The 24,344-nt window shown below is 47.5% G+C and overlaps 1 protein-coding gene across 4 annotated transcripts in view; it reads left to right on the top strand.

Moving 5' to 3' along the window:
- Positions 1-24,027, top strand: part of KCNH3 (potassium voltage-gated channel subfamily H member 3) — a 158,609-nt gene extending 134,582 nt beyond the window's left edge. For all 4 annotated transcript variants that reach the window (XM_063952672.1, XM_063952673.1, XM_063952671.1 and 1 more), the window contains 4 exons: positions 7,099-7,325; positions 7,414-7,499; positions 16,164-16,225; positions 22,367-24,027. In XM_063952672.1, the coding sequence (XP_063808742.1) occupies positions 7,099-7,325; positions 7,414-7,499; positions 16,164-16,225; positions 22,367-22,840 (849 nt within the window). In that variant the 3' untranslated portion in view covers positions 22,841-24,027. The remainder of the gene's footprint in view (positions 1-7,098; positions 7,326-7,413; positions 7,500-16,163; positions 16,226-22,366) is intronic.
- The last annotated feature ends 317 nt before the right edge of the window (positions 24,028-24,344 follow it).

The following is a 24,344-nucleotide window of genomic DNA, read 5'->3' as shown; positions in this document are numbered from 1 at the left end:
GGAACCACTATTGGCTGATTTACGTGAAAAGCCAACACCACTTTCGGCAAAAACTGCGGGCGAGTCCTGAGTTCCGCCCTATCCACGTGAAATATCAAATACGGGCTCTTACAGGATAAGGCAACCAATTCTGATACAAGTCTTGCAGAGGCTAATGCCAGGTACATGACAGTCTTCCAAGTTAGATATTTAAATTCCACCCTTTGCAAGGGTTCAAACCAGTCCGACTGGAGAAAGGTCAAGGTCACATTGAGATCCCACAGAGCCGTGGAAGGGACAAAAGGTGGCTGAATGTAAAGAACACCCTTCAGGAATGTCTGTACTTTTGGCAGTACCGCTAGTTGTTTCAGGTAGAAGATTGAGAGAGCCGAAAGCTGTACCTTGATGGAGCCCAACATTAGGCCATTATCCATGCATGCTTGCAGACAAAGCAGAAAACGGCCAAGTCGGAACTCCGCAGGAGAATATTTTCTACCCTCACACCATGAAACATATTTCTTCCAGATACGGTGGTAATGTTTTGACGTGACCACCTTATCGGCCTGGACCATAGTGGAAATAACCTTGGATGGGAGACCTATTCTGGCTAGACTCTCCCTCTCAACTTCCAAGCCATCAAACGTAGCCTGCATTAAGTCTGGATAGACGAACAGTCCTTGTTGAAGAAGATCCTTGAGGAGAAGTGGCAGAGGCCAGGGTACCTCCAGAGACATGGTCAAGAGGTCTACATACCAAGCCCGTCAAGGCCAATCCTGGGCAATTAGAATTGCCTGAACGTTTTCCCTTCTGAGTCTTTTTAGAACTCTGGGAATGAGAGGTATTGGAGGAAACAGGTACACGAACTGGGAAGGCCACTGTGCCGCCAGATCATCCACTGCTGCTGCCTGCGGGTCCCTCATTCTGGAACTGTAACGACGGAGCTTCTTGTTGAGTCAAGAAGCCATCAGGTCTATCTGTGGACAGCCCCACCGGCGAACTAGCTGTTGAAACACCTGAGGGTGAAGGCCCCTTTCCCCCAGATGGAGGTCGTGCCTGCTGAAGAAGTCCGCTTCCCAATTGTCCACACCTGAAATGAATATGGCTGAGAGTGCCCTTGCGTTGGCCTCCACCCAAAGGAGTATCCTTGACACATCTCGCATTGCAGCCCTGCTTCTTGTTCCTCCCTGTCTGATTATGTATGCCACCGCTGTGGCGTTGTCCGACTGCACCTGGATGGCTTGATTCCGGAGAAGATAGGAGGCCTGCAGAAGAGCTGGGTCACAGCACCGCAACCTTGGAGGCTGGCATCCGTTGTCAGTAGAGTCCAAGATTGGGTACTGAAACTCCGACCCTCCACAAGGTGAGAGACTTGTAGCCACCTTAACAGGGATATCCGTGCTTTTGGCGACAGAGCTATACTCTGGTGCATGTGCAGGTGAGACCCTGACCATTTGTCCAGCAGATCCAGCTGGAATGGATGGACATGAAATCTGCCATACTGGATTGCCTCGTAGGAGGCTACCATCTTGCTTAGCAAGCAAATGCAAAGATGAATTGAGATCTTGCGGGGTTTGAGCACCAAGCGGACCATAGCCTGGATAGTCAAGGCCTTGTCCATTGGAAGGAATACCTTCTGAGACACCATGTCCAGTATCATTCCTAGGAACTGAATTCTCTGACTGTTCCAGATGAGACTTATGGAAATTTAGGATCCACCCATGGTCTGTAAGCAGGCAAGTAGTCAACTGGATGCTGTGTAGCAGACGTTCCCTGGACACCACCTTTATCAGGAGATCGTCCAAGTAGGGGACTATGTTGACTCCCATCCTGCACAATTGCAGCATCATCTCTGCCATGACTTTTGTGAATACCCTTGGAGCTGTGGAGAGACCAAAGGGTAAGGCCTGAAACTAGAAGTGGTGGTCCAATATAGCGAACCGGAGATAAGCCTGATAAGGAGGCCATATGGGGATATGTAGGTAAGCATCCTTGACATCCAGGGATACTAGGAACTCCCCCTGCTCCAGACCGTAGACCACCGCCCTCAGGGACACCATATTCAATTTGAACACACCTAGATACGGGTTCAGAGATTTTAGGTTCAAGATGGGCCGTACCGATCCTTCCGGTTTCGGTACAACAAAAAGACTGGAGTAAAAACTCCTGATTTGCAAAGGAGGAGGCACTGGGACAACATTTGTAGTAGATTTTGAATGGCGTCTTGCAAGGTAACCCTTGCTATGGGTGAAGCTGTTTAGCTTGACTTGAAAAATCTGAGAGGAGGTAGTGCTTGAAATTCCAACCGGTACCCTTGGGATATGAGGTCCCTCACCCAAGGATCCCGGCAGGACTGTGCCCACACATGGGCGAAGTGTTGAAGGCAAGCACCTACCTGAAAGTCGCCCTGCTGTTGGGGCCAACCATCTCGCGGAGGGCTTAGTGGATCAGGATCCGGAGGCCTGGTCCAGAGATCCAGGAGCCGTTGGTTTACGGCAGGAATGGGGAACATTCGGTCCTCCAGCTGTTGTTGAACTACACATACCAGCATGCCTTGCTACAGTTTTGCTATTTGCCCATGCTACAACTGTTGCAAGGCATGCTGGGAGATGTAGTTCAACAACAGCTGGAGGACCAAAGGTTCCCCATCCCTGGTTTACGGGACTTACTGCGAGTTCCTCTAGCAGCATTTGAGGCACCTCTTGCTCTGCCTCTGAATCTGGCCACACAAAAGGACCGCAGAGAGAGCCCAGGGTAGGGATGTCTAGCAGGAGGCGCAGCAGATGGCAGATATGTAGACCTACCCGCCGTCGCCTGAGAGATCTACTTGTTCAGTTCTTTCCCAAACAAGGCATCGCCTGTAAAAGGAAGCTTCCCCACACCATTCTTGGAATCAGCATCCGCTGACCATTGTCGCAGCCACAGAGCCCTGCGAGCCGAGACCGCCATAGCTGTGGTACGGCCATTGATGAGACATAATTCTTTAATGGCCTCACTCATAAAATTTGCAGCATCCTGTATATGATGCAGTAATGTAAAGATTTCCTCCTGAGGCAGGGAGTCAAACCCCCTTATTATATTATCAGACCATTTTACTATGGCCCTTAAAATCCAGCCGCAAGCTATAGTAGGCCTGTGAGCTACGCCCACCGCAGTGTAAATAGATTTCAGTTTAATTAATAAACCCATTTCCTGACCAAACTCTGTCCACATTCACTTAATAGGCCCCCAACAACCCCACCATTTAATTAATAGTCCCATCAACCCACTGTAAATTAATAGACCCCACCAATAAATTAATGTCTTCAATCCACGATTAAATGATTAGCCCCCACCCTCTCCCACATTACATTAATAGTACCCTCCCCTCACTTACTTACCTTCTTTGATCTGACGGCATGTCTGGCTACTGAAGAAATTTGAATACCCATTCGGATATCAACTGCAATAGGTTCATACAATGTTCCCTTCACACTTTGTGACAGTATTTTTAAAATTGTCAGTTCTATGAGCCATTACACCCTCCTTTGTTATAAAATGAATAAGTATACATAAGGTTAGGATAACCCAGTTAGTTGATTGGGTTGGGATCGCAATCCCGGCGGTCAGCATACCGACCCCGGGTTCCCGGCAGCAGAGTCAGAATGCCCGCAGGATGGGCGGGGGGGGGGGGTTTGGCGTGTATTGGTGCAACAAACCGCCTTGCGGGATCCCAAGCGCCAGTCACGTGACTACATCACAGTAGATTGGTTGAATCCGCCCAGGACTTATGATTTAGGAAAATATAATTGTTTAAATTGTTTTATGGACCTTCCTCAGTCATGCCTTTATTACTTACCTGCCAGGGTGGGAGGGACATATCACCAGTGGTAACCTATTGATGTATATCTATGAAATTATTTTTTGGAGTATCGCGCACTTAAAGAGAATTTTGCTGCAAACTATTAGGATACCAAATAAACGCAAACGCCAGTGCCAAATAATCGTAGAATATATGGAAGAATGGTATCTATAGTGAGCGCTATTCTCTTTGAGGGAGATTGCTGTCTAAATTAATGAGTCTGGTTTGTATAAGAACAAAACGACATATATTTTAGTGAGCCATGAGAGGGGACACGGTGCACTAATTGCACTAATTGGGGTTCCCCATCACTTTGCGAAGTAAACGACACTAAAATGTTTAATAAAAACCTCCTGTCGACATTGTGTCATGTTGACCTTGCTCATGTTGTCCTAATACTTTTGTTGACATATTTTGGGTGTCGACCAATAGTGGTCGACCTAGACACTGTCGACCTAAGTGTGGTTGACCCTATGAACCACACCCGCTATACATATATAGACATACATGGTGGGCCAAGAAAAGTATACTGTGTTTATATTACTACATGTATACTATATTTACACTGCATAGTGTATTTCTTTGTTCTTCACTCAGATTACCTGCCATAATAACAAAAAGAGAAAGAATAATGAAAGATCATTACTGTATACCTACTTTTGGGCCACTCTGTATATATGTGTATGCATTATATAATCTACTCTATATGATCAATTCTTTTATTCCTGTTTTGGAGTGGATCTTTGTGGAGAATAGGCCAATATTTTTAAGATTTGATATAATAAAACTGTAACCACTTTATGCAGAACAGAGCGCCTCAACTAAGTGCACCCCTGTTTTCTTCCTTGGGTTCTGTACATAATTATTTGGTACACAAGGTATAACAGTAAAACGGAATAATAGGAGCGCTTAAAATGTACCAAATAATAATAAATAATAAAAAATGTGCAAACACCTGTGAAAAAAGATATGGTTAGTGAGTAATGTTTACAGCACTTTCGTGCTGATGTAAAAAGTCCTGTGCGGGAGTCCCTTTATAGATGCCGGCGCTGCGGTCCGTACTGCGGCTGCAGTGGGGAAATCTAGCTCTCTTTCCCTAGTGCTGCCTACCTTTAGTCACGTCCAGACTTTGGTTCTTTCTTGTGGATCGCGTCCTGCCGGCTGGTCCCGATGCTGGTGCACGCACTCCCGTCTTCACACCCGTTTGGCGCAGGCGGGATGACGTCAGGGCTTCACTCGTTAGAGATAGATAGATTTCCCCACTGCAGCCGCAGTACGGACCGCAGCGCCGGCATCTATAAAGGGACTCCCGCACAGGACTTTTTACATCAGCATGAAAGTGCTGTAAACATTACTCACTAACCATTTCTTTTTTCACAGGTGTTTGCAAATGTTTTATTATTATTTATTATTATTTGGTACATTTTAAGCGCTCCTATTATTCCGTTTTACTGTTATTAATTTTTTAAAGGAGCAGCTCCACAAAACCTTTAAAGCGCGGGTTATCCATTATACTTACACAAGGTATAACACCTTTGTGTGAAAATAAAAGAGAGATAGCTGAAATAGTCTGCAGTTTAGCACATTATGTTGGCTCTCCTCATATATAATCTTGTAGTGTGATCAAACATGAATAAAGAAGTGGCATTTCTTTGCAGACAGTCTGCCTCCTGCGTGTTACAGGTTAGGAGAGTAGTTTGGGAAGTCAGTAGGGTACCTGGAAAGAGGAGTGTTCAGGGATGCATGAAGGTTTACTAGCTAGTCTAGGGACATGTCTTGTTAGCAGAAGTATTGTGATTCGGCAAAATACAGGCGACCTATACAGGGACTGATCAGCAGTAGAACGTTTTAGAAGGAAAAGTCAGTCTTGCTGCTACTAAATTTACATCCTACTTGCCCACTCTACCAGATACTGCGGGAAACACCCAATTTTCTGGGTAGTCCCCTGCACCCAGCCCCCCTCCTTCCCGGAAAAGTGGGCACTCCTTCAGCATTCTGCCCACTTCCTAGTGAAGTGGGCAGAATGGGGTGTTAAATACTACTCAATCTGGAGTCTGTCAGGAGGGGCGTGGCCTAATGAAGGGATTATATGGTAAGCGTGTCATTTTTGCCCCACCCCTATTCAAATGTGTGCAAATAGCAGCATTTTTTTTACCGCAAAGGGTGGGACCTAATGACGTGTTACCCTTCCCCCGCCCACCTGCTTCTTGTCTCCAGGCTTCTTCCAGAGAAGAACTTTCTAAATTCAGTAAGTATGATTCATGTAGATTGTAGGTTAAAGCTCTGTTTAGGGGAAGACTGGTTAGGAAAAAAATTGTGAAAAACTCTTGTCGACCTAGAACATGTCGACCTAGTGACCATGTTGACCTAGAAACCCTGTTGACCTAATGCATGTTGACCAATAGTGGTTGACCTAATGACTGTCGACCTAAGTGTGGTCGACCTAGAGACCGGATACCATGTGTAGCATAGCAACATTTTTAAGGAGCCACTGTGCAAATGCTCCTAGAGAGACACCTCTGCGCAGCAGTTGTTCATGTTATGTCCCATAATAGTGCCCTAGTTCATATTATGACGCAGTGTAGAGTTGCCAGTACACATTATGTAACACAGGGCCCCCGATCCACTGTTAAAGCAGATTAACTTATAGGTAGAAAAGCAATACCTTAAACGTATATATCTGTACAGTCCGCTGCGACCGCTAAGCGTGTGTGTGAAACCCCTAACAGATGCGTACACGTTGCATGCGTACGCCGTCACGTTGTAAGCACAGAGTAGCTACACGTGAGGCGGAATACACTTTATAACCCCTAACAGGAAAGGGACACAACACCAATTTTATTAAATGTGTTGGGATCCGACCCACCAACAGTTATTTACTAAACAGGGGGTTACAACAATAATACAATCACAATAAGAGAAGAGGCTACAATCAATGGATACATACGTTTGTTCGCCAGCGCCACCCGGTTCCGGTCCTCAGTCTATCTGGATAGATGACCTTCAGAGAATGTGTTTGACCGGCCAGGCAGCGTGGCTTTTATACATTAGTCCAAATCATGAAACAATGGAATCTGTAATCTCTTCACCCATAGTTGTGTATGCAGCCATCTGCGTTCATCTCTTAATAACCCTCTAGTCAGGCAGTACCTCAGTATTGTTCTTGGCAAATTGATTAACTGTATTTTGGTTAAACCCACACAAATTGGATTCTACCTCTGTGTAAATTCTGCGTGGTTATGCTATTCTGTATGTTTTAGACTGAAATCCTTACTCCACAGCCTCTTGGGAAAGAAGATCCATCAGATCACCTCTCCCCAAATATAAATGCCTCTTTACTTACTCCAAAGACATCTCCACGTCTGCACCTCTCCCCATCTCGGTTTTCCAACTACAGTCCTCAAACAAGGTCGAGGGAAGTGACGCCCAAGCACACACCTCAGAGGGTACGCACTGCTGACCAACAGATACCCCTGCCCTGCACCAGACCAGCAGATCTAAGCCCTAGGTAAGGAGTCTTCATGGTCTTACTCTTCTTGTACAATTCATTCAGTTCTGTTACTATACACCTAATAATTACCAATTGTTGCTTTTAGGGTTGTAGATGGCATAGAAGAAACAACTGGTTTAGCCCAGCAGAAGTTCACATTTTCCAACTGCAGTACACTTCCAAATGCTCCAGGTAAAACCAACCTTTTACTATCCCGTCCTTCTTAATGCACAGCTCTACCAGTGACCGCATTATGCTCAGATGATTGGTAGTGTTTGGCAAAATTATTGTATCAGGACCTGCCAGGGTTTTCATGCATAACTGTCACAGGTGTAAACCACCAGACTAATGTCCAGTCAGTGGAGGTCCTGTGGTCAGAGACAGTGTTGGGGAAAAGGTTCAGTGCAGTTTCTCACCATCTGTGGAGAATAAGGGGTCTATTCATGAAGCAGTGGTAAGAGTGGAGAAGTGAGCCTGTCCAGAAGTTACCCCTGGCAACCACTCAGCTGCTCTGTACAATTGTATAGATTACCCAGGGCCGCAATTAGGGGGGGGGCTAAGGAGGCATTCGCCCCGGGTGTAGGATTTGAAGGGGTGCCGAGGAGGTACAGAGGAACATGGTTTGTTTGTTTTTACCAGCAGTGCTGTGCTGCTCCAGTGAGACAGCAGACTGCTCCCGGGGCAATGTCTCTGACCCACCTGTCTGCCCACAGCTGGCTCAGACGCTGTGCGGTTGAGCTCCAGTACCTGGGATCTCTTCTATGCCTGCTACTGTCTTAAACTCACTTCTTTGCCATGCAGTGCTGCGACTAGCGTGCGGTGCACCGTGCAAGCTATAGAAGCGAGCTATTGGTGCTGTGTTTTTAAGCAGGCTATGATCCCGGCTGCCTGCCCAGCACCAACCGATAAAAAGCCTACACACCATTGAGAGGACACGCTGTAGTGTAGTGATGTAGTTAAGCATGTAGGGGATGTTCTATAGTGATGTAGTACAGGGGATATGGGAATGTAGTGCAGTGATATAGTGCAATGTATGGGGACACACAGGGGGGCATGTAGTGTAACCCGCTGCTGGGGAGGGGGCCCTGTGACGCTTAGGGCATTTGGGGCACATAGGGGAATATTGTACAATAGTATCCCCTTTTTTTCAAAATTTTCAATAATATGATTATTTTAGTCTGATAGGGTTTGTTTGTTTCCATTTTGGATTTGCTTTATTTATTTATTTTTTTGGGGGGAGGAGCAAATTACCGCCTTGCCCCCAGGTGAAGAAAATACTAGTTTCAACCCGAGTGTGCAATTTATAAATGTTACATCAATGCTGATTGGTCGCCATGGGCAATCTCTCCACTGGCTTACTTCTCCACTTTTTTCAGTGCTTCATGAATAGGGGTGTGGTATTGAAAGTCGACAGTAACTAGGTCGACAATGTCTAGGTCGACCACTATTGGTCGATAGTAACTAGGTCGTCAGGGTGTCTAGGTCGACAGGGTCTTTAGGTCGGCATGTTCTAGGTCGACAGGTCAAAAGGTCGACATGAGTTTTTAATGTTATTTTGGTGTCATTTTCTTTGTAGAGTGACCGGGAACCCCAATTAGTGCACCGCGTCCCCTCGCTTGGCTCGCTTCGCTCGCCATGCTTCGGGCATGGTGCCTTCGCTCCGCTACCGCTTCGCTCGGCACAGATTACCGTTCCAATCGTAGTCTACGTGGATCGTTAAGTATGAAAAGGTTCAAAAAAAGAAAAAAATTGTGAAAAACTCATGTCGACCTTTTGACCTGTCGACCTAGAACATGTCGACCTAAAGACCCTGTCGACCTAGACACCCTGTCGACCTAGTTACTGTCGACCAATAGTGGTTAACCTAGACATTGTCGACCTAGTTACTGTCGACTTTCAATCCGGATCCCCATGAATAGACCCCAGAGAGTCAACTAATGGCTACTACACTCCACAGTTCTCAGCTATAAGGACACACAAGTCATTGCATCTGGTGACAAATAGCCAATGGCAGAAGACAAAGCTACCAGGTTACTATTATTGTCTTACTAGCTGGAAACCCGGGATGTGGTAAAACGTTTGAGTTAATAATTCCATCCAGTCATGGAAGTAGGTGTGTATGAGGCTGTTTCATGCCATGACAGCTACTGACTACAGGATAATATGGCTCCTGCTCACACATGCTAGCAATAAGTTATTTCTCCGGCAGGGTCCACAGGATAACAATGGGATATGATGGAGCGTCAGCAGATTTGCACCAATTGATCAAAAGCTTTCTGGCCTCCCAGGATGCAACGGGCCCATCCATATATCCCCGCCTACTGGCTCAGGCAAATCAGTTTTTTGTTTGGTGCGGCAGGAGCCGGACCATGGTAACAGGGCTGCTGTTTTTTTAGCAGCCCTAAGCTTTCTTACTTTATTTTTATAGTCTTACTATTTTTTGAGTGATATTTCTGAACAGCGTCTTATACCTATATTAGAAAGAGCCGCTCCAACAACTCTCTGCCGGGTCGCGACAGCGCTTAACCACGAGTACAGTGCTGTTTCGGCGGGCATCTGTGTCGGATATACTAGCAGGTCCATCAAACGTTACCAGGCTGTGGCAAGAGCACGGGGAGAAGGTAAGGCATCGGTTCCGCTTAGTAGATGGAATATGGACACAGCGCACTGTTTTGGGAGGAGACTACCAAACAGTAACTGATGTGGCTGCCCCCGCGGGTGCACCAGCACTAGGCCTTAGGGATCATAGGCTCCAGGAATAGCATGAGGCCACGATCCCTAGGGTTGATGTCAGCAGGGGGAGTCAGGCGCTCTCCTGGTCGTCCCTCCCCCTGGTTCGTGACCAGTTTCCGCCGAGTCTCCTCCTCGCTTCTGTCCCAGACGCTTTCACGAGGGGATCCGGTCGCAGCATAGGCGACTGTGTGACCGGTGCATCTGTGTTCACTGATTGCTACCTCGAGGGGACCCGGTAGCAGCATAGCGGCTGTGTGACCGGTGTGTCTGTTTTCACTGATTGCTACCACGAGGGGACCCCGTCGCAGCATAGGTGGCTGTGTGACCGGTGCGTCTGTGTTCACTATAGGTTCATGGAGTGGCAGTGTACACTAGTAGCGTCTGGATCCAATCAGCATATTGGTCGATCCTGGAAGCGAGGTGAGTCTCCCTGTATCCCACTCTACCGAGTACAGGCTATACAGCACTAAATCTCTATCTACCTTTTTTTGAGTATGAATAGTTAGATAAGTGCCAATTGCATATGAGTCTGTATACATTTACTGTTGTTTCTCTCGCATTGTGTCTCAATACGTTAGATCGGTTTAAACATGATCAGTGATATGTTCTCCTACATACTTAAAGATATGTTTGTAATTGATTATGTGCTCATATTGCTGACTTTACTATATGTTTGTTAATTGTCCTTTCTGATCCTCAATGCTGGTGCATCGGTGGGGTCAGATTTATGTCACTTTAAATACTTTAAAGTGATTACAGTCACAAATTGTGTAGTACACTGTGAAAGTGCTGATTATTTATCATGTCTAAGAGCGGCAACACCAACACTCATATCGTGTTTGTCTCGCAAAAATGTATTAAGGGGGGTACACACGGAGAGATCCGTGCTTAAAATCTAAGCAATCTTGCTAGATTGCTTAGATTTTAAGCACGGATCTGCCGTGTGTTTGCCCCCCAGCGATAGCGATGCGCGGCCCCGCGCATCGCTATCGCCGGTGCTAGATTGAGCCTGCATGCAGGCTCAATCTAGCGGGTCGCTCACTTCACCGTTGTGTGAAGTGAGCGGCTCCCCGTCGGCTTTCCCCCTCGCTCAGCACATCGCGCTGTGCTGAGCGGGGAGAGAGATGTGTGCTGAGCGGTCTGTGTTAAGATCGCTCAGCACACATCTCTCCCGTGAGTACCCCCCTTTATCCTCTCAGGGTCTGCTTCAGGATGGTTTGTGTACAAATTGCTTTAATTTTCAGCAAAATACAAGGCAGATCCCGGTACATCAGGGGTGGGCAATTATTTCAACTGGGGGACTGCTTAACACTTCCAGTGAGTATTCGAGGGCCACACACAAAATATCTTGTATATACAATACAAGACAATTTTACACATAACGACAGCAGAGTCCCCCTTTTTACACATTAAGCAGGCAGAGTGCACAATCTTACCTGGAGGAGAAGGAGCCCAGCAGAAGGCAGAGGCAGTAACGCACAAAACAGCCTGCTCTGACCCGGCCTGGGTGCTCCTGCAGGGGATCTGCTAGTGCAGGAGCGCTATAAGGGCAGCTGGGGAGAGTAGAGCACACAGAGGCGCGGGAGTGGCATTAAAGAGGAGCCCCTGAGTAGCGGCATGAACGCTGTCCGACTATGGATGCAGGGAGCCGGGGACGGGTGCTGGACACGGCGGCAGGCAACTCAAATAATGGCGCCGGTTTGTGAGACAATCAATGCTCGCGGTCCGGCAGCCAATCAGGAGCTGCCAGTCCGCGAGCTCAGATGGGCTGAGGACTCGGCACCATATTTGAGACTGTGGGGCAGATGTATTAACCTGGAGAAGGCATAAGGAAGTAATAAACCAGTGATATCTGCAAGGTGATAAAGGCACCAGCCAATCAGCTCCAATATGTAAATTAACAGTTAGGATCTGATTGGCTGGTGCCTTTATCACTTGGCACATATCACTGGTTTATCACTTCCTTATGCCTTCTCCAGGTTAATACATCTGCCCCTCAGTCTCAAACTCTCAGTGGCGTCTGGAAGATATTGTAGTGCAATGACAAGCAGCAGGTCGGGCCACTTGTCATTGCTCTGTGGTGGGAGGCAGCGGGCCGGGAAGGATCGGTTCATGGGCCGTAGTTTTCCCACCCCTGCAGTACAGGTACAAATAGATCCACCTTGGGCTATGTTTGCACAGACCTTATACAGTATAGCTGAACGGATCATTCCTACTCCATCTGTACCAGGAATAGGTTACACTATTAACCCTTACATGCAGGTACCTACTTACGGTATATTGTTTCCACTAGCACCTTCTCAAAAGAAACAGATTGATAAACCGAGGGTAAGTAAATCTTCACCTTCACAGGCTACACATGAGGCAGAGGAATATTCATCGGAAGATGAAAGCTCAAATAATTCTACTTTGGCATACGAAGAGGAGGAGGAAAGTTTCAGCTCAGTAGATATAGCTGAGTTAATAAGAGCTATGAAAGCCATTCTATCCTTAGAGGATTCAACAGAACCTGTGTTAAAAACCAAGGCACCTGTGTTTAAAAGTCCTAAAACAGTTAAGACTGAGTTTCCAGGGTCAGATCAACTGACTGAAATCATGGAAGAGGCTTGGGCAACGCCCAATAAGAGGTTTAGAATTCCAAAGAAATGGGATTCCAATTATCCTCTTCCAGCTGGGGATTGTTTAAAAAAGGGAGGTGGCTCCTAAAGTAGATACGCATGTGATTCGATGAGTGCAAAAATCTATATTACCTTTTCCTTCAACATAATTAAATTATGTCACGGATAGGAGAGTGGATGGGTTGCTAAAAAAATTTTTTTCCCTGTCTGGGGCAGTCATAAAGCCAGCCATGGCTTCAGCTTGGATGGCAAAGGCAGTGGCTGCCTGGGCTGAGACATTGGAGGGAGATTTTCCAGTATCCACAAGAGAGCAAAAATCCCATGTAGCACATATAAAACAGGCTGCAATATTCTTGGAAGAAGCAGCATTAGATATGGGTACTATTGCCTCCAGGGCATCAGTTTCAACAATAGCTGCTCACAGAGCAGTTTGGTTACGTACATGGAAAGCTGAATCAGAGTCCAAGAAGGTTTTAGAATCTTTGCCTTTTTCTGGAAATATTCTTTTTGGTAAAGAATTGACAGATATTTTGGAGTCAGAAGCAGACTCCAAAAAGGTAAAGTTTCCTTCCACATTCAAATACAAACCTAAAGTTCCAGTTTTTCGGCCCTTTCGGTGTCAAAGAAAGGGTAAGGGAAAAAGTGAGCGCAAGCCCCAATACAACAAGTCTGGTAAGACTAAAAACACTGGGCTACCAGAGGGCCGGCTTCCAAATCAGAGGATAAGCCATCAGCCTGATGGTGCGGGCTTCCACCTGGGGGACCCCAGGGTAGTGGGCCACCTTCTTCAGTTCACACAGATTTGGAAACAGTCTATGACAGATGCCTGGGTCCAGGAAGCGGTATCTATCGGTTATGCTTTTCCCTTCAAGAAGCATCCTCCTCAAAGGTTTTTCTGTACCAGCCCGTCTCGGGTAGAGGCGAAGGCCAGGGTTTTGCAAGAAGCAGTTCAGAAATTGCTTTAGTCAGGAGTAATTATTCCAGTTCCCCCTGCACAATGAGGACAGGATTTTTACTCCAACCTATTTTTGGTTCAGAAGCCAAATGGATCTTTTCGGCCCATTCTCAATCTCAAAATGCTGAACAAATACATTTGGGTACCTCGGTTTCACATGGAAACGTTACGTTCCATAATTTTGGCCATGGAGCCAGGAGTTTATATGGTATCCCTGGCTATACAGAATGATTACCTACATGTTCCTATAGCACTGTCCCATCAGTGTTATCTCAGGTTCGCTATCCTCCAACAGCATTTTCAGTTTCAGGCTCTACCCTTTGGGTTTGCCACAGCCCCCAGAGTATTTACCAAGATTATGGTAGTTATGGCAGCATATCTCCGCCAGCAGGGGATAAGAATTTTCTCATACCTCAACGATATTTTAATCCTGGCACAGTCACAGGAATTGCTCCTATGTCATCTCCAACAGACAATGCAACGGCAGTGGCGTACCTCAACCATCAGGGAAGAACTCGCAGCCAAATAGCAATGAAGCAGGTAAGTCACATACTAAAGCGGGCAGAACATCATCATCCAGCCTTGGCCGCAGTGTTCATTCTGGGAGTCCTAAACTGGGAAGCGGACTTTCTCAGTCGACACACCATTCAAGCAAGCGAATGGGCTCTACACCGGAGGTCTTCCAGACTCTAGTAGACAAGTGGGGGTTGCCAGAGATAGATCTCATGGCGTCCCGTCTGAACAACAAAGTTCTCGCATACGGGTCAAGAACAAAGGATCCCATAGTAATCATTGTGGATGCCTTGTCGGTGAGATGGGACTTTCATCTAGCTTATGTGTTTCCTCTGATCACCCTGTTACCCAGGGTGGTGAGGAAAATAAAGCAAGGAAGGGGTGCCGTGATACTAATAGCTCCGGCTTGGCCAAGAAGGCATTGGTACACAGATCTGCAGAGAATGTCGATGGAGGTTTCACTTCTGCTCCCTTAACGTCCAGATCTACTGATGCAGGGTCCTTGTTATCACAGACATCTGGATTGACTGTCTTTGACGGCGTGGCTCTTGAAATCTCTATCCTGAAGTCAAGAGGATTCTCACAACAGGTGATTCAAACTATGCTCAAAGCAAGGAAACCCTCCTCAGCTTGTATTTATCACCGAATATGGCAAGCCTATATTCATTGGTGCAGTGAAAGAAAGGTGGACCCGAAATCTTTACGTGTTTCCAGGGTCTTAGCATTCCTTCAGGCAGGAATGGATAAAGGTTTGAAGGTGGCTTCTTTGAAAGTGCAAGTATCAGCATTGACTGAAAGGCTCCAAAAGAAAAATGCCAATTTACAGGATGTGCGGCCTTTTTTCCAAGGAATGCTGCGCATTCAACCTCCGTTTGTTCCACCTACAGTGCCGTGGGACTTATGTTTAGTCCTGAAAGCCCTTCAAGTTGCCCCATTTGAACCACTTGATAAAGTGGATCTTAAATGGTTGACAGATAAAGTGCTCTTTCTACTGACTATGGTATCAGCTAGAAGAGTATCAGATTTAGGGGCGCTGTCATGTCGTTCCCCATTTCTGATTTTTTTTTTATCCAGATAGAGCAGTTCTCAGAACTAGATCTGGGTATCTTCCTAAGGTGGTGTCTAAATTCCATCTTAATGAAGAAATTGTAGTCCCGGCTTTTCAGGTACCGGGACTTTCTGCGGGAGATGCATCGCTGGACGTGGTCCGTGCATTAAGGATCTACGTGGATCGTACCGGTGCCATCAGAAAGACAGATTCTCTCTTCATTCTCTACGGACTTCACAAGAGAGGATAGCCTGCTAGTAAACAGACGCTGGCAAGATGGCTTTGGATGACGATTTCAGAAGCATATTCTCAGGCTGATCTCCCTGTTCCGGCTAATGTCTCTACTCACTCTACTCGTAAGGTAGGTCCCTCATGGGCAGCACAGCGTGGTGCTTCAGCAGAACAGATTTGTACGGCAGCCACATGGTCTTTCATTAACACATTCATTAGACATTATGCCTTGGATACCTTTGCCTCTCATGACGCTAAATTCGGGCAAAGGGTTCTCCTGTCCAATCAGGAGCGTCACCACCACTAAATTGCTTTGGGAAATCCCATTGTTATCATGTGGATAACCTGTAGACCTTGCCGGAGAAATATACGTTATGGTAAGAACTTACCGTTGATAACGGTATTTCTCCTAAGTCTACAGGTTCCACAGAGATCCCACCCTGACACACCTAATTTGAGGATCCTTCTACTCACTAACCTCTTCCTTCTTGCACGGAAGGGTGTGCATGTGTGTTCTTCTCGCCTGATTAGGGCTCTATATAATGCTCCTGCCAACTGCTTTGGCATACAACTGATTTGCCTGAGCCAGTAGGTGGGGATATATGGTCGGGCCCGTTGCATCCTGGGAGGCCAGAAAGCTTTTGATCGATTGGTGCCAATCTGCTGACGCTCCATTATATCCCATTGTTATCCTGTGGAACCTGTAGTCTTATATAACGTATATTTTCCAGCTCATCTTTCTACTTTATTATTTGCAGATCATATGCTTCTGACATCAGAGCCAAGAGCTACTGAAAGCATGGACCGCCTCAGTCAGGCGGTAAGTACCTAGTGCACTGACTGCTGCAATTAATGTCTAATAAAATGTTTAGTCGATATTGCTTTCAGCCACCTGTAAATAGACAGGTATGCAAATACAAAAGATTAATGGATTGCAGTTTTTAAATAATAGGATTTTAGTACCTACTGGTAAATCCTTTTCTCCTAGTCCGTAGAGGATGCTGGGGACTCCAAAAGGACCATGGGGTATAGACGGGATCCGCAGGAGCTTGGGCACACTGAAAAGACTTTAACTGGGTGTGAACTGGTTCCTCCCTCTATGCCCCTCCTCCAGACCTCAGTTATAGGAACTGTGCCCAGGAGAGACAGACATTTCGAGGAAAGGATTTTTGTTTAAACTAATGGCTACAACATACCAGCCCACACCACAAACATACCGTACAACCGGAGTAACAGTAAACCAGATAACAGTATGAATTAACAACCGCAACAAGCTGAAACCAATAAATACACAACCCGTGTATAAACTAAATTAACCAGCAAGAATACACTGCAAGTAACAGTCCACAATGGGATGGGAGCCCAGCATCCTCTACGGACTAGGAGAAAAGGATTTACCGGTAGGTACTAAAATCCTATTTTCTCTTACGTCCTAGAGGATGCTGGGGACTCCAAAAGGACCATGGGGTCTATACCAAAGCTCCAACCCGGGCAGGAGAGTGCGGACGACTCTGCAGCACCGATTGAGCAAACATGAGGTCCTCCTCAGCCAGGGTATCAAACTTGTAAAACTAAGCAAAAGTGTTTGAACCCGACCAGGTAGCTGCTCGGCAAAGCTGAAGTGCCGAGACCCCTCGGGCAGCCGCCCAAGATGAGACCACTTTCCTGGTACAGTGGGCCTTTACTGACTTCGGCACTGGTAGGCCAGCCGAAGAATGAGCTTGCTGAATCGTACTACAAATCCAGCGTACAATAGTCTGTTTCGAAGCAGGATGACCAATCTTGTTGGAAGCATACAGGACAAACAGCGCCTCTGTCTTCCTGGCACCAGCCGTTCTGGCGACGTAGATTTTTAAAGCTCTCACAACATCCAGAGACTTTGGAACTGCCACAGCATCCGTAGCCACGGGTACTACAATAGGTTGGTTAATGTGAAACGAGGAAACCACCTTCGGCAGAAACTGTTGACGAGTCCTTAATTCCGCTCTATCCGAATGGAAAATCAAGTACGGACTCTTATGAGATAAGGCCGCCAACTCTGACACTCACCTAGCAGACGCCAGAGCCAACAGCATGACTACTTTCCAAGTGAGAAACTTTAACTCAACCTTACGCAAAGGTTCAAACCAGGAAGACATAAGAAACTGCAAGACCACCTCAAGATCCCATGGTGCCACAGGGGGCACAAACGGAGGATGGATATGCCTCACTCCTTTCACAAACGTCTGAGCCTCTGGGAGGACAGCCAATTCTTTTTGAAAGAAAATAGATAAAGCCGAAATCTGCACTTTGATGGAACCTAATTTCAGGCCTGCATCGACGCCTGCCTGCAAAAAATGGAGAAACCGACCTAAGTGGAATTCTTCTGCAGGAGCCGTTTTAGTCTCACACCACGAAACATACTTTCTCCAAATACGGTGATAATGTTTTGCCGTAACCTCCTTCCTAGCCTTAAGTAGAGTAGGAATGACCTCCCCGGGAATACCTTTTCGAGCTAAGATTTGGCGCTCAACTTCCATGCCGTCAAACGCAGCCGCAGTAAGTCTGGAAACACGCATGGTCCCTGCAATAACAGGTCCTCTCTTAGAGGAAGCGGCCAAGGATCTTCCACAAGTAATTCCTGAAGATCCGGATACCAGGCCCTTCTTGGCCAATCTGGAACGACGAGAATCGCCTGAACCCTTGCTCGTCGAATGATTCCCAGTACCTTTGGAATGAGAGGAAGTGGAGTGAACACATACACCGACTGGAACACCCACGGAGACAACAGGGCGTCCACTGCACTGGCTTGGGGGTCCCTTGACCTGGAACAATACCTCGGAAGCTTCTTGTTGAGGCGAGACGCCATCATGTCGATCAGCGGAATTCCCCAACGCTTCGTCACTTCTGCAAATACCTCTTGGTGAAGAGCCCACTCTCCCGGATGGAGATCGTGTCTGCTGAGGAAATCTGCTTCCCAGTTGTCCACTCCCGGAAGGAAGACTGCTGACAGGGCGCTCACGTGTTGTTCCGCCCAGCGAAGGATTCTTGTGGCCTCCGCCATAGCCGCCCTGCTCCTTGTTCCGCCTTGACGGTTTATATGCGCCACCGCTGTGATGTTGTCCGACTGTACGAGGACAGATCGACCCTGAAGTAGGCTTCTTGCTTGTAGCAGGCCGTTGTAAATGGCTCTTAACTCGAGAACATTTATGTGAAGACAAGCTTCCTAGAGCGACCATTTCCCCTGGAAATTCCTGCCTTGGGTGACTGCGCCCCAGCCTTGCATCTGTTGTCAGTAGTACCCAGTCCTGGATACCGAACCGGCGTCCTCCTAGGAGGTGAGAACTTTGTAGCCACCACAGGAGAGAAATCCTGGTCTTGGGAGATAGACTTCTCTTCCGGTGCATGTGCAGGTGAGACCCAGACTACTTGCTCAGCAGGTCCCACTGAAACACCCGGTCATGAAACCTGCCAAATGGAATGGCTTCGTACGCCGCAACCATTTTCCCCAGAACCCGAATACAGTGAACCCGAATCGTCTGCAGTTCCAGAGCTTTTTCTTCCGGAAGAAAAACTCTCCGTAACTCCGTGTCCAGAATCATGCCCAGAAAAGGCAGCCGAGTGGTCGGAATCAACTGAGATTTTGGCAAATTAAGTACCCAACCGTGCTGTCGCAGAACCGACAGTGACAAATTTACACTTCTCAGCAACCGTTCCTTGGACCTCGCCTTTATCAGGAGATCGTCCAAGTACGGGATAATTGTAACCCCTTGCTTGCGAAGGAGAACCATAATTTCTGCCATGACCTTGGTGAAAATCCTCGGGGCCGTGGAAAGCCCAAACGGCAACGTCTGAAATTGATAATGAGAATCCTGTATCGCAAACCTGAGGAAGGCTTGATGCGGAGGATATATCGGGACATGTAAGTAGGCATCCTTTATGTCGACTGACGCCATAAAATCCCCTCCTTCTAGGCTGGAAATCACATTTCGAAAAGATTCCATCTTGAACTTGAAAACTTTCAAGTATGGATTGAGGGATTTTAAGTTCAGAATCGGTCTGACCGAACCGTCCGGTTTCGGTACAACAAAGAGGCTCGAGTAGAACCGCTCCCCCCGTTGGGACGGGGGAATGGGAACAATGACCCTCTGTTGACACAACTTTTGTATTGCAACCATCACCACCTCCCTGTCCTGAAGAGACACTGGCAAGGCCCAAATGAAAAACCGGTGAGGGGGCACCTCCTGAAACTCCAACTTGTATCCCTGAGATACTATCTCTAGGACCCAAGGATCCAGACCTGATTGAACCCAGACCTGACTGAAGATCCGCAGACGGCCCCCCACCGGTCCGGACTCCCCCAGGGAAGCCCCAGCGTCATGTGGTGGACTTGGTAGAGGCAGGGGAGGACTTTTGGTCCTGGGCGCCTGACACTGCAGGCAACTTCCTTCCCCTTCCTCTACCCTTTGAAGCGAGGAAGGACGAACCTTTTCCACGCCTGTATTTATTTGGACGAAAGGACTGCATCTGCTGATGTGGTGCCTTTTTCTGTTGTGTGGGAACATAGGGAAGAAAAGACGACTTACCCGCAGTCGCAGTAGACACCAGGTCAGCCAAGCCGTCCCCAAACAAGACACTACCTTTGAAGGGTAGAGCTTCCATAGCTCTCTTGGAGTTGGCATCAGCCTTCCATTGATGGATCCACAGCGCCCTCCTGGCCGAGATCGCCATGGCATTGGCTCTTGATCCCAAGAGACCAACATCCCTCGCCGCATCCTTCAGGTAATCTGCAGCGTCCTGGATATAACCAAGAGTCAAAAGAACATTATCTTTATCAAGGGTATCCATAATCAGCAGCTAAATTCTCAGCCCATTTAGCAATAGCACTACTCACCCATACCGACGCCACAGCAGGTCTGAGCAATGCACCCGTATTAGCGAAAATGGACTTCAGAGACGTCTCCAGCTTGCGATCCGCCGGATCCTTGAGAGCTGCCATGTCAGGAGATGGACGTGCCACCTTCTTAGACAAACGAGATAGAGCTTTGTCAACATTTAGAGACGCCTCCCATTTTTCCCTGTCATCAGAGGGGAAAGGATACGCCATGTAAATTCTCTTGGGAATCTGCCACCTCTTGTCCGGCGACTCCCAAGCCTTTTCACAAAGGGTATTCATTTCATGAGAGGGGGAAACTTCACCTCAGGTTTTTTCCCTTTGAACAAACAAATCCTTGTTTCCTGCACCGCAGGTTCATCAGAAATGTGTAAAACATCTTTTATAGCCACAATCATGTACTGAATACTCTTAACTAACCATGGGTGTAAAGCAGCCTCAGTGAAATCGATCTCAGAATCAGAATCCGTGTCGGTATCAGTATCTACCACTTGGGTAAACGGACGCTTTTGCGACCCCGATGGGATCTGCACCTGAGACAAAGCATCCTCCATGGATTTCCTCCACACCTGTGTCTGCGACTCCGATTTATCTAACCTTTTTGACAAAGAGGCCACATTTGTATTAAGTGTACTTAACAATGTGAGTAAATCAGATGTCGGCTGCTCCGACAGAGCCAATTCCAGACCCTCATCTGCTCCCCCAACAACCTCCTCCGGGAAATAACATTCAGCCTCAGACATCCTGACACTGAGTATCGACACACCGACACACACACACAATGCCTCAGCCAGGGGACAGGGCCACAAGGAAGCCTGGATAGAGAAACACGGAGGGAGTATGCCAGCTCACACCCCAGCACCCATATATCCCCCCAAAGAATATATGTAAATAGCGCTGCTTCAAGAATAATTATGCACCACAAACTGTGCCCCCCCCCGATTAGCTCCCCGTTACTTGTAGTGGAGCTTAGGAGGTCCCGGGCCAGCGTCTCATGCAGCCGCGTGTATGAGGGAAAATGGCGCTGGTGAGCCGTGCGGCTAAGTTCCACCCCTTCCCGGCGCGCTTCAGCCCGCTAAATTTGAAAATTGAAAATGCCGGCGGGGGTATGAAAAAAGCCTTCTGCCGGCTTCCCAGACCTCAGTAACTGCTGCCCAGGGCGCCCCCCCCTCCCTCCTCCTGCACCCTGTGAGTGCCATTGGAGAAGTGTGTGGGAGCATGGAGCGCAGCGCTGCCACTGCGCTGTGCCTCGTTACTGAAGTCTTCTTCCGTCACTGAAGTCTTCTGCCTTCTGCATACTCACCCGGCTTCTTTCGGCTTCTGTGAGGGGGGTGACGGCGCGGCTCCGGGAACAAGCAGCTAGGGGCACCAAGTGATCGAACCCTCTGGAGCTAATGGTGTCCAGTAGCCGAGAAGCAGCGCCCTTAAACTAAGAAGAAGTAGGTCCTGCTTCTCTTCCCTCACTCCCACGCTGCAGGGAGCCTGTAGCCAGCAGGTCTCCCTGAAAATAAAAAACCTAACAAAAGTCTTTTCTAGAGAAACTCAGGAGAGCTCCCCTAGGGAGTGTCTAGTCAGGCCTGGGCACAAAGTCTAACTGAGGTCTGGAGGAGGGGCATAGAGGGAGGAGCCAGTTCACACCCAGTTAAAGTCTTTTCAGTGTGCCCAAGCTCCTGCGGATCCCTTCTATACCCCATGGTCCTTTTGGAGTCCCCAGCATCCTCTAGGACGTAAGAGAAATTAACATTAATATAGCGCCCGCATATGCAGTTACACATACATATACATATACACAGTAATAAAAGAAAACTGGGTTTTGAGAGAGAGAGAGAGAGAGAGAAAGAGAGAAAGAGGTCAGAGGACCCTGCTCACAAGCTATAGGGGAAATGTAAGACAAAAAAGAGATTCTACATTGTATATGGAATAGTGGAATGTTCTAATCACTTCGAATAAGATGTGGACAAACAAGAGCTGATCCTACAACTGCCAGGAACCTGGCTGCAATAGCCCAATTTACCTGGATTAGTGCTTAAAAATCGAAGATAACAGAACCTATGAATATATTAATTATCAAATACTTCCCCCCCACAGGTGTCTGATCTATCGTGCCAAGTGCAGGAGCTGCGGGAAGGCCTGCAGTCACTCAGCCATGCGGTTCAGTTATCCCTTATGCCGTGCAGCCCCTCATCCTGCTGCCATGGCGACTTCCATACACACTGTGGGAGCAGTGTAAACTCTCCAGGGGAGGCAACAAGTACATGTTCCTCAATCTTTCATCCTCCAAGAGTAGAAAAAGCTTCTCAGGTCTGCTACATACACAATGCCTCCCCAGCCTGCTCTGACGGACATTTGTCTTGGCTGTGGGCTCCCCCTACTCCTCTCTGGCTGCATTGCACAGGATTTGAACAAAGAGACTTCAGCCAGCCCGGTTCTTCCACAACTCCTACAGAAGAGAATCCTAGTACTACGGACGCTCACTCTGTAGAAATGCACTTTATCCTTCCACACAGAGGAAGCAACACAGAGCCAGAATGCTGGTCAGGAGTGGAAGGAACGGGGGTGTAAACATGCAGCAGATCAGTATTAGACTGTCAGTAAGGAACAAGGGTGGTGATTCCGAGTTGTTCGCTCGCTAGCAGTTTTTAGGAGCCGTGCAAACGCTATGCCACCTCCCACTGGGAGTGTATTTTAGCTTAGCAGAAGTGCGAACGAAAGGAACGCAGATCGGCGGCAAAGTATTTTTGTGCAGTTTTAGAGTAGCTCAATACCTACTCTGCACTTGCGATGACTTCAGACTGTTCAGTTCCTGTTTTGAAGTCACAAACACGCCCTGCACTCGCCTAGCCACGCCTGCGTTTTTCCTGGCACGCCTGCGTTTTTTCGAACACTCCCTGAAAACGGTCAGTTGACACCCAGAAACGCCCACTTCATGCCAATCACTCTGCGGCAAGCAGTGCGACTGAAAAGCTTCGCTAGACCCTGTGTGAAACTACATTGTTCGTTGTATTAGTACGTCGCGTGTGCGCATTGCGCCGCATACGCATGCGCAGAAGTGCCATTTTCTTTCTTCATCCCTGCACAGCGAACGAATGCAGCTAGCGATCAACTCGGAATGACCACCAAGGTTGTTTGTCTAAGGCAGTGGTTCTCAAACTCGGTCCTCAGGACCCCACACAGTGCATGTTTTGCAGGTAACCCAGCAGGTGCACAGGTGTATTAATTACTCACTGACACATTTTAAAAGGTCCACAGGTGGAGCTAATTATTTCACTTGTGATTGTGAGGAGACCTGCAAAACATGCACTGTGTGGGGTCCTGAGGACTGAGTTTGAAAACCTGTGGTCTTAAGGCAGTGTTTCCCAACCTCAGTCCTCAAGGCACACTAACAGTCCTGGTTTTAGTGATATCCAGGCTTGAACACAGGTGACTTAATTAGTACCTCAGTTATTTTGATTTAACCATCTGTGCTGAAGCCTGGATATCACTAAAACCTGCACTGTTGGGGTGCCTTGAGGACCGTGGTTGGGAATGCCTGTCTTAAGGCATAGGTCTGCAAACTCGATCCTCATTACCCCACACAGTGCATGTTTTGCAGGTAACCCAGCAGGTGCACAGGTGTATTAATTACTCACAGACTCATTTTAAAAGTTCCGCAGGTGGAGTTAATTATTTCACTTGTGATTATGTGAGGAGACCTGCAAAACATGCACTGTGTGGGGTAATGAGGACCAAGTTTGCAGACCTATGGTCTAAGGCAGGCATTCCCAACCACGGTCCTCAAGGCACACCAACACTGCAGGTTTTAGTGATATCCAGGCTGCAGCACAGATGGTTAAATCAAAATAACTGAGCTACTAATTAAGTCACCTGTGCTGAAGCCTGGAAATCACTAAAACCTGCACTGTTGGTGTGCCTTGAGGACCGTGGTTGGGAATGCCTGGTCTAAGGAGAGTGTAAATGTAATTAATAGAACTGTGATGACGGAGCACTTTACACACACATATCTGAAGATATGCAAAGTCCTCCCCAGGGAGGCGTGATCAGCAGGTACCTTGTGCTATGTGCAGCA

Source organism: Pseudophryne corroboree, chromosome 2 (assembly GCF_028390025.1).
Source record: "Pseudophryne corroboree isolate aPseCor3 chromosome 2, aPseCor3.hap2, whole genome shotgun sequence".
Taxonomy (NCBI): domain Eukaryota; kingdom Metazoa; phylum Chordata; class Amphibia; order Anura; family Myobatrachidae; genus Pseudophryne; species Pseudophryne corroboree.
This window is presented reverse-complemented; position numbering and strand designations above follow the sequence as displayed.